The sequence below is a fragment of the Microchirus variegatus genome (assembly GCF_963457635.1).
Source record: "Microchirus variegatus genome assembly, chromosome: 23".
Taxonomy (NCBI): domain Eukaryota; kingdom Metazoa; phylum Chordata; class Actinopteri; order Pleuronectiformes; family Soleidae; genus Microchirus; species Microchirus variegatus.
Window position 1 is genome coordinate 17,327,412 of NC_139824.1, and position 16,559 is coordinate 17,343,970.

The 16,559-nt window shown below is 39.8% G+C and overlaps 1 protein-coding gene across 1 annotated transcript; it reads right to left on the reverse strand.

The window, feature by feature from the left end:
* Window positions 1-839: 839 nt before the first annotated feature.
* Window positions 840-15,346, reverse strand: rhbdl3 (rhomboid, veinlet-like 3; the record flags this gene model as incomplete). The annotated part of the gene is made up of 6 exons (XM_083909730.1): window positions 840-1,331; window positions 2,097-2,157; window positions 4,405-4,505; window positions 9,602-9,714; window positions 13,844-13,992; window positions 15,122-15,346. 6 exons carry the CDS (start codon window positions 15,344-15,346, stop codon window positions 1,060-1,062), a joined length of 921 nt encoding a protein of 306 aa, XP_083765856.1. The 3' UTR covers window positions 840-1,059.
* Window positions 15,347-16,559: the final 1,213 nt, after the last annotated feature.

Genomic DNA, 16,559 nt, shown 5'->3' on the forward strand with positions numbered 1-16,559 from the left:
ACAAGAATACATGGTTTCTTCACTGGTGTGTGTTTTTCTTTTTGTTGTTGAATTGAACATTTGTCTTAATTTCACCACATTTACCCATAACAGTAAATAAACATCTGTGTCTTTTCTGCACCATAAACATTAGTGTAAAACGTCCAGAGGGGACAACGACAATACCAGGCTTTAACTGCAATACTTGGCTCTTCAAGAACACATTTTTTTAACTGAATATTTACGCACATTTTTATTTTTATATATATATATATAAATTTTGCTGACACAAAAGCAACACTCGTCAAAGGGGTGTGTGCTCTTCCCCTGGTGCTTGGAGCAATATTTTGGCATCATTTCTGAAAGCGTAAAGTATAAATGGCACTTTTGCTTCATTTTTAAAAAAAAATCTGTACAAACAATGTTAGAATTGTCACACTCCTTGAACACACACACACACACACACACACACACACAATAAAATTAAAAACAGACAGTGCCAGATGCTGAAGGCAACACTGAATTGCAAGCTACACTTTCCTTCAAAGGTAAATTCATACTTATTTTCAACAGATTCTGTGAAATAAAAGGAGTTTTTTTTTAATCATCTTGTTTGATGCGCTTCTCATTTATGGCTCATTAGCTACTCGTAATGGTTAGGAAAAACCCAAACTGAGCCTCAATTCTATGACCTTATTCATCCTTAAGAGGGCACGGGTCGATAATAACAGGATTTTCAGACATATTTTTGCAGCCGTCACCATCTGCAGAACTGTGCAGAAATACTCTCATCATGCTGACGTCTCCATGAGTAGGCACTGTTGGATTGAGGACGGAGAGGCAGAGAAAGTTACGCCCTGTGAAGACGGAGTTGTTGCTCTCGATTGTTCCTGATAATCTTGAGCCAAGACGCAAAGACAAAGAGCAGATGGAGGCTAACCTGACCTGAATGCTGAATGGGGGAGGAGCGTATCCGCATATGGCTGCAGAAGTAAGGTGGCCGAAGGGTGAGGGAACTCATCCGTGGCCAAAAGTGGTCAAAAACCTACTAACGGAGGCTTTAAAGAGGATCCCGGCGTCTCACGGCGGCGGCGGCAGCCGCACGTCCAGCAAGCCGTAGGCGAAAATGTTCCAGAAGACGGCGCAGAGCACAAACAGGGCGTAGACGCAGAAGAAGATCCAGAACAGCGACTGCTCCTGGAGCCGCTGCTCGTAGTTCTGCAGGACCACCACGCCCAGCGTGAGGCCCACCACCACCCCGCCCAGGTGAGCCACGAAGCTGGGGTTGGGGCACGGAGGAAAGGCCGGCGGGTAGAACCGCAGCCACACCGCACGACCGAACTCTACGCTCACTGCGAGGTTGAGAAAAGAGAGGAAAACGAAGATTAGCGAGCGGTGAGCATATGATAACAGCTGTATATACCAACTCTTTTGCATTGATTTGAATGTTCTATGGTCAATATAACTCCTATACTATGGTCAAACTATGAGTTATTTTAGCCTATGGAGCAAAATAATAATTATAAAATAAAGAGGTTATGCTTAAGGTGCATTATGTAATAAATCTAAATCAACTGGCCATCAAATCCTCCTAATATGTCACAGACACTCAGGAATAATGTTCATATAACAAACTGAACTCACCAACAACAACAGTACAGACAAAATATTTGCATTAAACAAAAATATTTTGCAGACTGCAAATCATGTTTATGTTTTGGCATGTGGCGCCACCTACCGCCCTCTACCAGCCATTGCATCAGTAGAGCCTCAGCTGCCGAGCAACCACGGGTTGCCAGTTACGTCAGAAAACGAAACCTAAAAAGACCTTGGTGTTTTGAATTTGAATGTAGTGACCGTTTTTGGCCACATTCTTACATATGGCGCCTTTAATATTCCATATTTTTCTTCTTCTCAACCAATTCCAATAAAAAAAAAAGAAAAATCAAGAGTTAATTCACCCACAAAGAAATACTGAAATTAGTCAATTTGTCGCCAAACTCCCTGACAGCAAATGTTTTACCCTTTAACAGTTGCTAAAAACTTTCCCCATCCAGAGACTAATGCACTGTTGCTTTGGGTCTTTTTTAACCAAATATCACAAAAATCAGACTTACTGCACACCAGAGCCATCGCCATCCGGAATAATTTAAACTGGCACTTCATTCCCGACCAGTTCTACAAACAGCGAGAGAGAGAAAAGAGGGAGATGATTGAAGACGGAACAACCTGTGCCAGAAGGTCAAGACGCACATGTCACGACATGAGATCTCGGCCTCCTCCTCACGTCACATCCATTTTAAAAGCCGCCAGAAAACAAACTCCCGGCTCATGGTTTATTGCCCGGGGGTTAAACAATATTATGATTCCTGGTGGAGGAGGAGGCGAGGGGGGGGGGGCAAACTCCTCCATCTTGACCCCACAAAGACAAAGGTCACGGAGGATCTGACTGAGCACATAATAGACGTTCACCTTGAGTGATGTTTGCCAAACAGGAAGAAGGAAGAACAAACAGAGCGAGCACACGCACAAACACACACACACACACATACACATACTTGCTGCATACTGAGGACCGGGTAAAAGTGCTGACAAAGTGAGGACCAGCATTTCCACAAAATATAAATCAACACAATTACAAATATCTACGTCATGAATGACATCTATAAAGAACTACTGGGTGCAGTACCATAAAATGTCTGCAGGTGGAGCCCCAGAGCAAAAAGGTCAGGAAAAGTTTATTTATTTATTTATTTTTTTAAATTATTAACGTCATACTATACTATGTCAACCGAAATTTAAAAAACAATGTGACCAAAGATTTTTGGTCCAAAATGTGCCAAAAAAACGTCATACTATACTATGTCGTCCAAAATTTGAAGAAATAATTTGACCAAAAAAATTTTGGTCCAAAATATGACAAAACCGTCATACTATACTATGTCGTCCAAAATTATATTTTTTTTTTGACAAATTGAGTATAGCATGTTATCGCATGAAAACAAAATGAGGACTGGCCAAAATGTCCTCACTCCCTAAAAATGACCTCACTTTGTTGGTTAAAAACCCTCACTGGTCCTCAGCATGCCGCAAGTACAAGAACACACACACACACATGCACGCACACACATGCACGCACACACACACACGTCAAAGGAGAGCGTTGATATTGGGATTTCCTGTCCTGCTGTCACACAAACATGTGCACACGCTCACACGCCTTTTTTCAGAGCTTTGGGAGGGAAGGAAAAACCGGTGGTGATGGCTCGGAATGTACGGTATCTGTAGATAAAGACGCACCTGCGAGGCCTCAAAAACCAGAGCTTCTTTGATGACATGGAAACGCTCTCTGCACCGACAGGGAAACTGAGTGATGCGATAATCACGGTCATCCCAAATTAGACGAAGGCACTTCAAGAAGTTCTCAACCAGAAAAAACGACGTACATTCTGGCAATTTTTTTCCTTTAAAGTCAAATGTTTTCCGATGTTCGAGCTGCAGCGTGAGATCACGTGTGCAACTTCAAAAGGTTCATAATCATCGGGGGATTTCTGATTTTCAGTTCAAAGCTACATTTTTGCTGCTTCTGCCACTTCAGTGTCACCATCTTGATGATTTTCTGGTGTTCTCTTTCAACGTTACTGCCGTATAAGCTTTATAATATACTGTTTTGCCCCAAAAATTGGAGTTAAACTCATTGATACCCGGCTAATTACTAATCACTCTTAGAAATAAGGGTTCCAAAGAGTCCTTCTACAAGGGCTGAGGTTCTACCTGGAACCATTTGCTCCTGAAAAACCCCAAGAAAGGGTTTTTCAAGGGTTCTTGGTAACACCAATGTTTCCAGTGATCCAGAGAACCCTTTAAAACCCCTTTCCTGGATAAAGGGTTCTAAAAGAGTTCTTGGTGAAACCCTCCAAAAGGGTTCCAGGTGGAACCTTTATAAAAAAAGGTTCTACCTGGAGCCAAAAAGGGTTCTCCTATGAAGACAAGCCTGTTATGGTTCTACTTAGCACTTTTATTTCTAACAGTGTACTGAGATAATAATGTGTGTCACACGTTGAAGCAAAAACTGTCCAATTTGTCGTATTTAGCAGTTATTTCCATGAAGGCCAGTGTCAGTGTCATCATGTTTTTTTAAAAATGAAAATATTGATTTGGAATAACACGTCATGTTCTGGCGGCTGAAATCAGAACTAGAAAAGCACTCGGGGAGCGCAGACCCCCTGCCAAGGCAGCGCAGTGTAGTGCCTACAAAATAGCGACAAAAATAGTCAAACACCCTGGCGAAAACATATACCTCCTTTGGCGGAGGTCAATAATAAAGAATATAATACCCAAGCTGTCTTCACCATGTGAGTCTCGATCACATAAACACAGAAAGACACAGTTATGGAGTACAAACAGAGACACAAAAACACTCACCATTACCACATTCGCCAAGTGCGCTGAGACCAGGGCGTAGACGCCGCCCGACGACCCGACCACCGGAGCCGTCATATCCGTGACAGACACGGCTAAAGACCCTGTAGTAAGACGTAAGAAGAAGACAGGTCACATGAGTGAGGAAACTTGATTTTGGGTTTATTTATATAGTACATACATTACACGTTCAAAAGTTTGGGCTCACTTAGAAATGCATGTTTTTTTTCAATGAATATAACATTAAATGAATGAGAAATACACTCTATACATTGTCAATGTGGTAAAAATGTCTGGTTTTTAGTGGAATATGTGTGTATACAGGCCCATTTCCAGTGTTCTAATGGTACATTGTGTTTGCTAATGGCGTTAGAAGGCTATTGGATGATTAGAAAACCCTTGAAAACCCTTGTGCAATGATGTTAACACAGCTGAAAACAGTTTTGCTGGTTCTTTGGGGACAGGGCAAAACAATTATTTTGAATAAAAATCATTATTTCTAATCATGTCAATGTCTTAACTATATTTTCTATTCATTTTGCAACTCTTTTGATGGACAAGAGTCTGACTTTTAATGGAAAACACAAGAAAAACACCTTTCCACACATATTTTTTACAATTTAAACCAAAAACAAGAGTATGAGTGTGTGCTTCCACTTTGAAAACTCTATCTTAAAATCTGCGTTTTGTTTTACGTCAGCACATTTCCCACAATGGCTGATGTGTCCTTTGACATAATCCTGAGCGTGTGTGTGTGCGTGTGTGTATAACATAAGGACGCCTTCGCTGCAAACTATTCAACGCGGGCGTATTAAAGTGGGTTTGCATGAATAGAGGCCTGAGCGCGACCGTACCAGCAGCACACGCTGCGATTCCGCGTCAAACAAATGCATTCACGCAAACTCTGCTGAGCCACAAACAGGGACGTCGCTGTCTGCGGCTCCTTGGCACCGATTCATCACACGCATAATGGATTCAAATCGAGCAAAGCAAGAACTGAGACGTTTAAATAGGGGCGACATTCAGAGACACTGGGAGGGTGTTGAAAGTTGTCCCCACTGCAACTGTCTTTGTGCAAAGAGACAGAACACAGAAGGAGACAGAGAAATCTTTATTCGGACGATTGAATTAACCAAACTTTCTCTTTATCTCTATCTCTTTATCTTTGGGTAACATCTACTGCACGTCTGTCCGTCCAGGGAGTGGATCCCTCACCTGTGGTTCTCCCTAAGGTTTCTACCCTTTTTTCCTGTTACAAGGGTTTTTTCCCTGGTAGTTTTTCCTTACCCTGGTCGAAGGTCTAAGGCAGTGTTTCCCAACCCTGATCCTCAGAGAACACTGCCCTGCCATGTTTTAGATGTTGCCCTGCTCCAAAAACACCTGATTCAAATAAATCGTCAGCTCATCATCAAGGTCAACTTTTTTTTTTGTTATATTTTAACTTTTGTCAATTTTTTCCCCCCAAAAAATGTAATGCTTCAACTTTTGTCTTTTTAAAAAAATAACTTTTTTTTAAAAAAATGTAATGTTTCAACTTTTGTAAATAATAATAATGTTTCAACTTTTGTCGTTTAAAAAAAATCAATAAAAAAAAAATATATTTTTAATATTATTATTATTTAAAAATAAATAAATAATAATAATTATAATAATATAGCAATTTATTTTTTATTTATTTATTTTTTTACAAAATTGGCTGATTTAAAAAAATACCACCACTTTGCTGCATCGACACAGAATGAGAGTTGCATGATTTGTGATTTATTCAGGGTTTTTTAACTGAAAATAAAGGCTGCCCCTGCAATCAAAATTCTAATGGATAACCTCGCCTGTGTTTAAAATCAGAGAGCAAGTGATGGAAATGAAATGAAAAGACCTTCATAAAAGCAGAAACTAACAATTAGCTTTAAAAAAAAAAAAAAAAATTAAAGAAAGGATGTTCTTTTCTTAATGTGCACCTTTTGCAGGTGCATCGACTGTAATGACAGCGTAGCACGGCGGGTATAATAACAGAGTCTGACTCACCGCTAAATACTGTTGTGCAGAGTCGTCGAAGCAGCTGCACACAAGCAGTGAACGTTCACGTGAATGTCTTTTCTTTTGTGAATAATTTGTCAAATATTGTTCCATCTATTTTTGACAATTACAGGAAATCAATTTGCAGGGCGCGCATATAATTAAGCATCAACCAGGAATCTTAATTGCAACCCATGCACGGTCATTTTCCCTATACCTCGGTTACACCTTTTCAAAGCACTGGATATAACTTCCTTCCTTCCTTCCTTCCTCCACACACACACACACACACACACACACACACACACACACACACACACACACACACACACACACACACACACACACACACACACACACACACACACACACACACACACACACCAGCATTTCCACTTTTTAAATCAACACAATTACAAATATCTGCTTCATGAATGACATCTATAAAGAAACTACTGGGTGCAGTACCATAAAATATCTGCAGGTGGAACCGGGTTTTGTACCAAATTGAGAACCTCTCTTAAAAAACAGACTATAGCATGTTTACAACCTAAGGAAGTGATTTCAATGAAAACAAAGTGAGGACCGGCCAAAATGTCCTCACTTTGTAAAAATGACCTCACTTTGTTTGTTAAAAACCCCTCACTGGTCCTCAGTATGCCACAAGTACAAGAACACACACACACACACATTCTTGTACTTGCTGACAAAGTTAGGACCAGTATTCCCACTTTGCAAATCAACACAATTACAACTATCTACTTCATGAATGACATCGATAAAGAACTACTGGGTGTAGTACCATAAAATGTCTGCAGGTGGAGCCCCAGAGCAAAAAGTGTGCGACGTGGAACCAGTTTTTGTACCAAATTAAGTATAGCATGTTTCCAACCTACAGAGGTGATTTCAATGAAAACAAAGTGAGGACCGGCCAAAATGTCCTCACTTTGTAAAAACGTCCTCACTTTGTTGGTTAAAAAAACCCTCACTGCTCCTCAGTATGCCGCAAGTACAAGAACACACACACATTATTGTACTTGCTGCATACTGAGGACCGGGTAAAAGTGCTGACAGGCTCTCCTTGAGCCTGTTATTGTGCACTTGTTCCTGTCTGAATCCGTCTTACGCTCTTTTACCAGAGGCTGCACCACGCAAGTCCATTGTCTCCATTAAAGCATCTTCTAAAGTGTCCATTAGAGCGTCTGCCGGCGCCCCCTGCAGGGTCACTGACCTCTCTCTGAGTCATTACTTGACCCTGAACTCTGCCTCGACCTCCTCCATGTGCCAGCTGAGCCCTGCTCTGTTTCATTAGCGCTCGCCGTGTTTCATCGCTCAATACGGCGGCGGCATTGTGTGGTTTTATTGTTGTTTGTGATTGGGATAGATAGATAGATAGATAGATAGATAGATAGATAGATAGATAGATAGATAGATAGATAGATAGATAGATAGATAGATAGATAGATAGATAGATAGATAGATAGATAGATAGATATACAACTTTAAGCTAACGGATAGATAACTTTAAGCTAACAGATAGATAACTTTAAGCTAACAGATATACAACTTTAAGCTAATAGATAGATAGATAGATAGATAGATAGATAGATAGATAGATAGATAGATAGATAGATAGATAGATAGATAGATAGATAGATAGATAGATAGATATACAACTTTAAGCTAACGGATAGATAACTTTAAGCTAACAGATAGATACATTTAAGCTAACTGATAGATGACTTTAAACTAACTGATCGATAGCTTTAAGCTGATAGATAGATAGATAGATAGATAGATAGATAGATAGATAGATAGATAGATAGATAGATAGATAGATAGATAGATAGATAGATAGATAGATAGATAGATAGATAGATAGATAGATATACAACTTTAAGCTAACTGATAGATGACTTTAAACTAACTGATCGATAGCTTTAAGCTGATAGATAGATAGATAGATAGATAGATAGATAGATAGATAGATAGATAGATAGATAGATAGATAGATAGATAGATAGATAGATAGATAGATAGATAGATAGATAGATAGATATACAACTTTAAGCTAACGGATAGATAACTTTAAGCTAACAGATAGATAACTTTAAGCTAACAGATATACAACTTTAAGCTAATAGATAGATAACTTTAAGCTAATAGATAGATAGATAGATAGATAGATAGATAGATAGATAGATAGATAGATAGATAGATAGATAGATAGATAGATAGATAGATATACAACTGTAAGCTAACGGATAGATAACTTTAAGCTTACAGATAGATAACTTTAAGCTAACAGATAGATAACTTTAAGCTAGCAGATATACAACTTTAAGCTAACTGATAGATGACTTTAAGCTAACTGATAGATAGCTTTAAGCTGATAGATAGATAGATAGATAGATAGATAGATAGATAGATAGATAGATAGATAGATAGATAGATAGATAGATAGATAGATAGATAGATAGATAGATAGATAGACAGACAACTTTAAGCTAACGGATAGATAACTTTAAGCTAACAGATAGATAACTTTAAGCTAACAGATATACAACTTTAAGCTAACAGATATACAACTTTAAGCTAACTGATAGATAACTTTAAGCTGATAGATAGATAGATAGATAGATAGATAGATAGATAGATAGATAGATAGATAGATAGATAGATAGATAGATAGATAGATAGATAGATAGATAGATAGATAGATAGATAGATAGATAGATAGATAGAAGCAATCACAGTCATAAACCATAAACCCAGACATCATTGCCAAAACAACCAGAGGATATTTTTCTTTTCTTTCTTCCATTGAGTCGATATCTAATTAAAAGAGCAGACAGTGTGTGTGTGTGTGTGATTTATTTCCTTCTGATTTCACAGAGAGGTTAATGATATAGGCAAACACATCTGCTATCCCCAGGGTGTTTGTCATTGACCCCTGCCTCTCTCTCTGTGTGTGTGTGTGTGTGTGTATATGTGAGTGTGTGAGAGAGAGAGAGAGCGACACAGACAACGGCATGAGATGACACAATTACCATACGATTTACAATAATTTATTTGCCATCATTATAAATCAAATCATTGTGCCACTGTTTCATATTCTGCACTTCTTCTTCTTCTTCTCCCCTCCACATCTTTTCATTATGAGGACAGAAACCATCACACTCACCTGCCAGCACACCACACACGTAGACCAGTCCGATCCTCAGGGCTCCGTGGACCATTTCCAGAGGGACTCCAACCAGCAGCAGCATGGCCATGTTCAGGCCGAGGTGCTCAATGCTGCAGACGCGTGCACACAGAACCACAACAGAGTTAAAAGTGCATTATGTAATAAATGATAAAATCCTCCTAATATGTCACAGAGACTCAGGAATAATGTTCATATAACAAACTGAACTCACCAACAACAGTACAGACAAAATATTTGCATTAAAAAAAATATATTTTACAGACTGCAAATCATGTTTATGTTTTGAAATCATGTTTTTTTTTTTTGACACCTACCGCCGTCTACCAATCATTGCAGTCTGGGTTGCCAGTTACGTCAGAAAACCAAACCTAAAAGGTTATTTTGAATTTGAATGAAGTAACCGTTTTTGGCCACATTCTTACATACGGCGCCTTTAAAAACATCACGAAAGAACAGTCTTTTAAAATCATAATAAAGAGAATCAGTTGATTTATTGGGGATCAAAAATGTCCTCGCAACACAGCTAAAGAAAGACAGTTAATACCTAACTCTAAATTGACTCTAATTCAAAAATCTTATCCATAAACTTAAACCAGTTCCTCAGAAATGAGGTTCTGCCTTATTATTAATACCAGGTGTTGGTCTCTGTGAGGAGGAACTACTGGTCCAAGGTCAGTGTTTCTGCCAGGAAAGGTAACAAATACACTCCGTGTGTATGTCCTTCATGGCTCAAAGTCTACGAGCCAAACCTCAGTCAGCAGCTCAGACACATTTGGGCGTCGCAGCAGAATCTAAGAGAACAGGAGCTAGAATAACCTCGAATAGTCTCTCTCTCAGCCTCGATCAATGTCTCCCGCTCACTTTCTATCACTTTCCCGTTGAATTATTGTGGTCCGTAATTTGCTGCGAAAGATCGAACAATAAAAGACAAAGTGAGAGTGAGAGTAACCTAACCACAATTCACTTCGCTATGCACAGTGTGAACGTGAGAGGGAAAGGCTGTATATTTTGACAAAAATGATCGTAACCCACAGAATACGACATTTAATAGCAAAACTATGCTATTAAATGTCGTTTCATTTGAAGACAAGGCATTGGTTCATCGCTTCACACTGTAAACAAAGTCTGATTGTTTTCGACATAAGCGAGGGCGCTCAACAGAGCTGTTTCTTGCTATATGCAGCTGCATAGGGCCCCGCAGCCACTAGGGGGCCCCCAAACTGCAAGTTCATACTCATATTTTATTATATTTTTGAGAATAATTAAAAGTACCTGTCTTTATTTGCATGTATTGCATGCATTCATTATGAATAAATTTGCAAAGCATGTAAGTGTTCGTGGGTTAATCAGGTAAAAATCCCATTATAATCCATTATATTTATTTAGAAGTAAGTTTAGTTATTTATTTTTTACTGTTTTTGAATCGTGGGTTAAAACTGTTTTATGTTATGCCACCTTGTTATGCTACGTTGTTATGCTACGTTGTTATGCTACGTTGTTATGCTACCTTGTTATGCTACTTTGTTATGCTACCTTGTTATGCTACCTTGTTATGCCACCTTGTTATGCTACTTTGTTATGCTACCTTGTTATGCTACCTTGTTATGCTACTTTGTTATGCTACTTTGTTATGCTACCTTGTTATGCTACCTTGTTATGCCACCTTGTTATGCCACCTTGTTATGCTACCTTGTTATGCCACCTTGTTATGCTACCTTGTTATGCTACCTTGTTATGCCACCATGTCACTTTTTACTGGGTTAGTTAGTTAACTGTCATGTGGTAAGTTACAGGACGTCTGACAGGATGATTGACAGGAGAATAACAGGACACTAATAACAATGTCGTCAAAACGGACGTATGCGCCTGGAGAAGAAGAAACGCGAAATTTGAAAAAAAAAATAGGGGCCCCCAAAATAGTATACCTCGAATAGGGCCCCCAAACAGCTAGAAACGGCCCTGGCGCTCAAACAAAGCTTTCACGACAGGAACACAAATGCGTAGAAGTGTTTAGAGTCAGCGTTTTGTCCTGAAGTTTTCCAGAAGTGCTGCAGAAGCAGCAGAGACGGCGACTGACTCCACTGAGGACTGTTCTGGGACCAGTTCACTCTGTTTACTGTTGATTATTAGTGACGGCTGAGCTGCTGACAGGATTATATGGTTGCATATGCTTCTCTGTGTGTGTGTGTGTGTGTGTGTGTGTGTGTGTGTGTGTGTGTGTGTGTGTGTGTGTGTGTGTGTGTGTGTGTGTGTGTGTGTGTGTGTGTGTGTGAGAGAGAGAGACAGAGAATCAGTAAGTCACGAAAGCTTTTCCCAAAAAAGAACAGTGTCAATTTGACTGATGCGAGCTTGTATTGAGCTGTTGTATGAGGGTGAAAAAATGGATCGGGAGCACACAGTGTTGTCCGTTTTATTTCTGCACATGACTTTTGTTCAAGGTCATCAGTGTTTTTCCTCTCACAGCCAAATGAAACCAAAGAGCAATATTGCACATAATAGTACATTTATACATGACGATGATGATGTTATGAATCCTTCCACATTAGGTCACTTTGCCTCGCACACGGGTAATATGGATTTATCATGACAGAAAATAAAGGATTATTGTTTTCATCCCATAGTATTCTTTGTCTTTTATCCTCCAGGGATGTATGTAAAAAAAACCTCATATGAAGTATATAATATGTCTGTATATTGTTGTGATCAAAGCATGTTTGTATACAATACATTATAAAGATTCTCATCTAATTCCAACGCCATTAATCGATGAGTGAATGTGTGGCTGCACGTGACGCGGCGTACGTCTTTGTTAGAGAAGGATTCAGACACGCAGTCTTTATTACAGTCACTTCCCCTCAGGCCAGTCATCATTTCAGTGTATTCCTGCGCGATCAATGCATGTTAAACATCCCATCTCCTCCATTCAGCCTCTACGCTTTATCTTTTCAACACACACACATTCTTGTACTTGCTGCATATTTAAGACCGGGTATAAGTGCTGACAAAGTGAGGACCAGCAATTCCACTTTGTAAATCAACACAATTACAAATATCTACTGACATCTATAAAGAACTACTGGGTGCAGTACCATAATATGTCTGCAGGTGGAGCCCCAGAGCAAAAAGTGTGTGAAACACCGGGGCTGGAAAAACGGGTTTTTGTACCAAATTGAGGAGCTGTGTTAAAAAACATATAGTATAGCATGTTTACAACCTAAGGAAGTGATTTAAATCAAAACAAAATGTCCTCACTTTGTTGGTTAAAAAAACCCCCACTGGTTCTCAGTATGCCGCAAATACAAGAACACACACACACACACACACACACACACACACACATTCTTGTACTTGCTGCATATTGAGGACCGGGTATAAGTGCTAGCAAAGTGAGGACGAGCATTTCCACTTTGTAAATCAACACAATTACAAATATCTACTTCATGAATGACATCTATAAACAAAACTACTGGGTGCAGTACCATAAAATGTCTGCAGGTGGAGCCCCAGAGCAAAACGTGTGTGTGTGAGAAACACCAGGGCTGGTAAACGTGTAAATTGAGGAGCTGTGTTAAAAAACATATAGTATAGCATGTTTACAACCTCAGGAAGTGATTTGAATGAAGACAAAGTGAGGACCGGCCAAAATGTCCTCACTTTGTAAAAATGACCTCACTTTGTTGGTTAAAAAAAAAACCCTCACTGGTCCTCAGTATGCTGCAAGTACAAGAACACACACACACACACACACACACACATCATCCTCGCTCCTGCCTCTGCCTAAGAAACTCATAATTAAATGACCTTTTTATTAGGCCCTTTTTCTATTGCCTGAGACTATTCTGCCCAGAAGGGTAATTAAACCTGGACGACCTGGTCTGAGAGGAAGAGGATGTATTTTTATCCAGTTACTTGAATCTTTTGGCAAACAAGTTCATAAACTACAATGTGCATTACACCTATAATCCAATAATAATAATAATGTGATAACATTCTCCCACCAATTTGTTGACTTGTTTTGTGACGTCTCATAGAAATGCTGTAGTTCTGTTACCTAACACTCCCTTGTCTCTAGATTCTTATCTTCACTCTCTTTGCATTAGAGCATGCATTTGCACTATGCACTTATACACTGCTTTTCTTAGAACGCAGCATGCTGCTGATGATATTTAAAGATAAATAAATCCGTAGGTGATGTGATGTGTGTGTGTGTGAACTCACCCAGTGTGCATGAAACTGTAGCTGAGATACCTCCAGGCCTGGGCCCGTAGCTGAGGATGGTACGGCAGAGGGCTCTTCAGGAACGACGGGCTGGACACCTGCAGGACGAAGCGCTCCAGCTGGAAGCCGTAGTACATGAAAACGGCCACCTGAGAGAGGACGGAGGGAGCGTTTTCAAGTATACAGCAACAGCAGCGGCAGCGGCGGCGGCAGCGGGAGCAGAGACTGTGTGGCAAGAAGCATTTATCTGTCAAACCGCTCACACTCACGCTCACTTTTACGAGCACAAAAGTCTGTCTGGACATAAAATTAATCATTTCTCTGTGCGATGCGGGAATGTCACAGGGTGACAACACGAGATAGTGCTGTGTGCTGTGATCTGTGGGCTTAATCAGGCTACTGACTGATGGAGCGACAGCTCAAATAAACCGGAATCAGATCTTGGGTACGGAATTAGTCACGGGCTTTGGAGACGATGTCCGTCTGGAACTCATTTCCCCAAAGTTTTCCTCGTCGAAATCCATCAAAATAATTGTCCAAGCCCGTGACTGACTGCGTCCGGTCCATTGAGCTACTGCTGCAAAACTCAGTAGCCAATCAGCAGACAGCTTCCTAAGGTCCGCCCCCATGGTCAAAATCACAAAGAACGAAATCCGATCATTGCAAAAAAAAAAAAAAAAAAAAAGTCTATTTTCAAACTAATAAAATACAATATTTTTAAATGATTAAAGGTGACGTAAATAGTTTATAGTGACATCTAGAGGAGAGGCTGAAATTTACAACAACAAACTGCTCCTCTGCTCACCCCCTTCCTTCCCTTCCCATGTCTCCAAGTGTCCTGTGGACACTTTTACAGGCGTCTCTTTCACTATTGCGGTCAATGGGAAAATTGCTTTTTGGGCTTTTATGGGGTTTTCCGTTGCAGTACCCACAGTGGCCACCATGTAAAAAATGTCTTCAAGGCAGAGGGGGGCGGAGCTCTATCCAGTTCATGTTATACATCCATGGTTTGTCCTTACAGGCTCCCGTAGAAACATGGCGTCAACAGCAACAGCGGCCCGCGACCATGTTATTTAACATGACTTTTTGAAAACACTACGAAAATGAAACAAAAACTATTACACAGCGACTAGACAATGCAGGAGCACATATAATATATAATATGTATAAAAAAACTGGATTTTGGGTCATATAAACCCATAAATACTACGCAGTGTCCCTTTAAATCAAGATATTATTTGCAATTTAAAAAGTCTCTCATTCTAAATCCCAGCTCACCTCAGCAATGGTGATGGCCAGGATGAGCAGCGGCGGCGGACAGTAGGTGTAGCTGTCAAAGTACCACTTGCGGTCGACCTCGCGGGGCAGCGTCTCGTAGGCCACGTGACGGACGAGACGCTGGGAGAGGCCCAGGCCGACCTCGTCTCTGAGGCTGCAGCCTTTCAGCTGCCTGCTCCCCTGCAGAATGGCCCTGCGGAAGCTGTTGGAACGCTTGTTGCTCATCTGGAGAGAGGAAGGAAGGGAATAAAGGAATGATGGTGAATGCGATGCATGTTGTCTGGAAACGATCACATCGCACCTTATTTTGTGTTGCGTATTCATTGTACAACAACTGTAGTGCCTCAACACTCAGGCCACACACACACATACACACACACATTCTTGTACTTGCTGCATTATGAGGACCGGGTAAAAATGCTGACAAAGTGAGGACCGGCATTTCCACTTTATAAATCAACACAATTACAAATATCTACTTCATGAATGACATCTACAAAGAACTACTGGTTGCAGTACCATAAAATGTGGTATGTATGGAATGTATAGCCCCAGAGCAAAAAGGGCTGGAAAACGTTAAAAAAAAAAATATATATATATTTTTGGTCCAAAATTTTACAAAAACATCATACTTATACGATGTCGACCAAAATTAAAAAATTTGACCCAAACATTTTTTGGTCCAAAATTTGACAAAATTTTTTGGTCCAAAATTTGACAAGATTTTTTGGTCCAAAATTTGACAAAAAATGTTGGTCCAAAATTTGACAAAAACATTTGACCCAAAAAATGTTGTCCAAAATTTGACAAAAACGTCATTCTATGTTGACCAAAATAAAAACAAAAAAATGTGACCAAAAATGTTTGGTCCAAAATGTGACCAAAAAATTTTGGTCCACAATTTGACAAAAACGTCATACCATACTATGTCGTCCAAAATTTGAAAAAAAATTTGACCAAAAATGTTTGGTCCAAAATTTGACAAAAACATTTGACCCAAAAAATGTTGTCCAAAATTTGACAAAAACATTATTCTATACTATGTTGACCAAAATTAACAAAAAAAAAATGTCGTCCAAAACGTGATTTTTTTTTTTTGACAAATGGAGTATAGCATGTTATAGCAACCTAAGGAAGTGATTTCAATGAACAACAAAGTGAGGACCGGCCAAAAGGTCCTCACTTTGTTGGTTAAAAACCCTCCCTGGTCCTCAGTATGCCCCAAGAACAAGAACACACACACACACACAGTCAGGCCCCTCCCACAGTCGTCACAGTGACAACAGAATGCCTGTATCGTCACCTAGCAACCAACAAACCCCTCTCTTTATTTCCCTTTATTCCCTTTCCTGTCTTTGCTGAAGTGTTCATTTCCCGAAACACATATTTGTTCTCTTCTAAAAGGACAGGAAGCTCACAGGCAGCTCATTACTCAGAC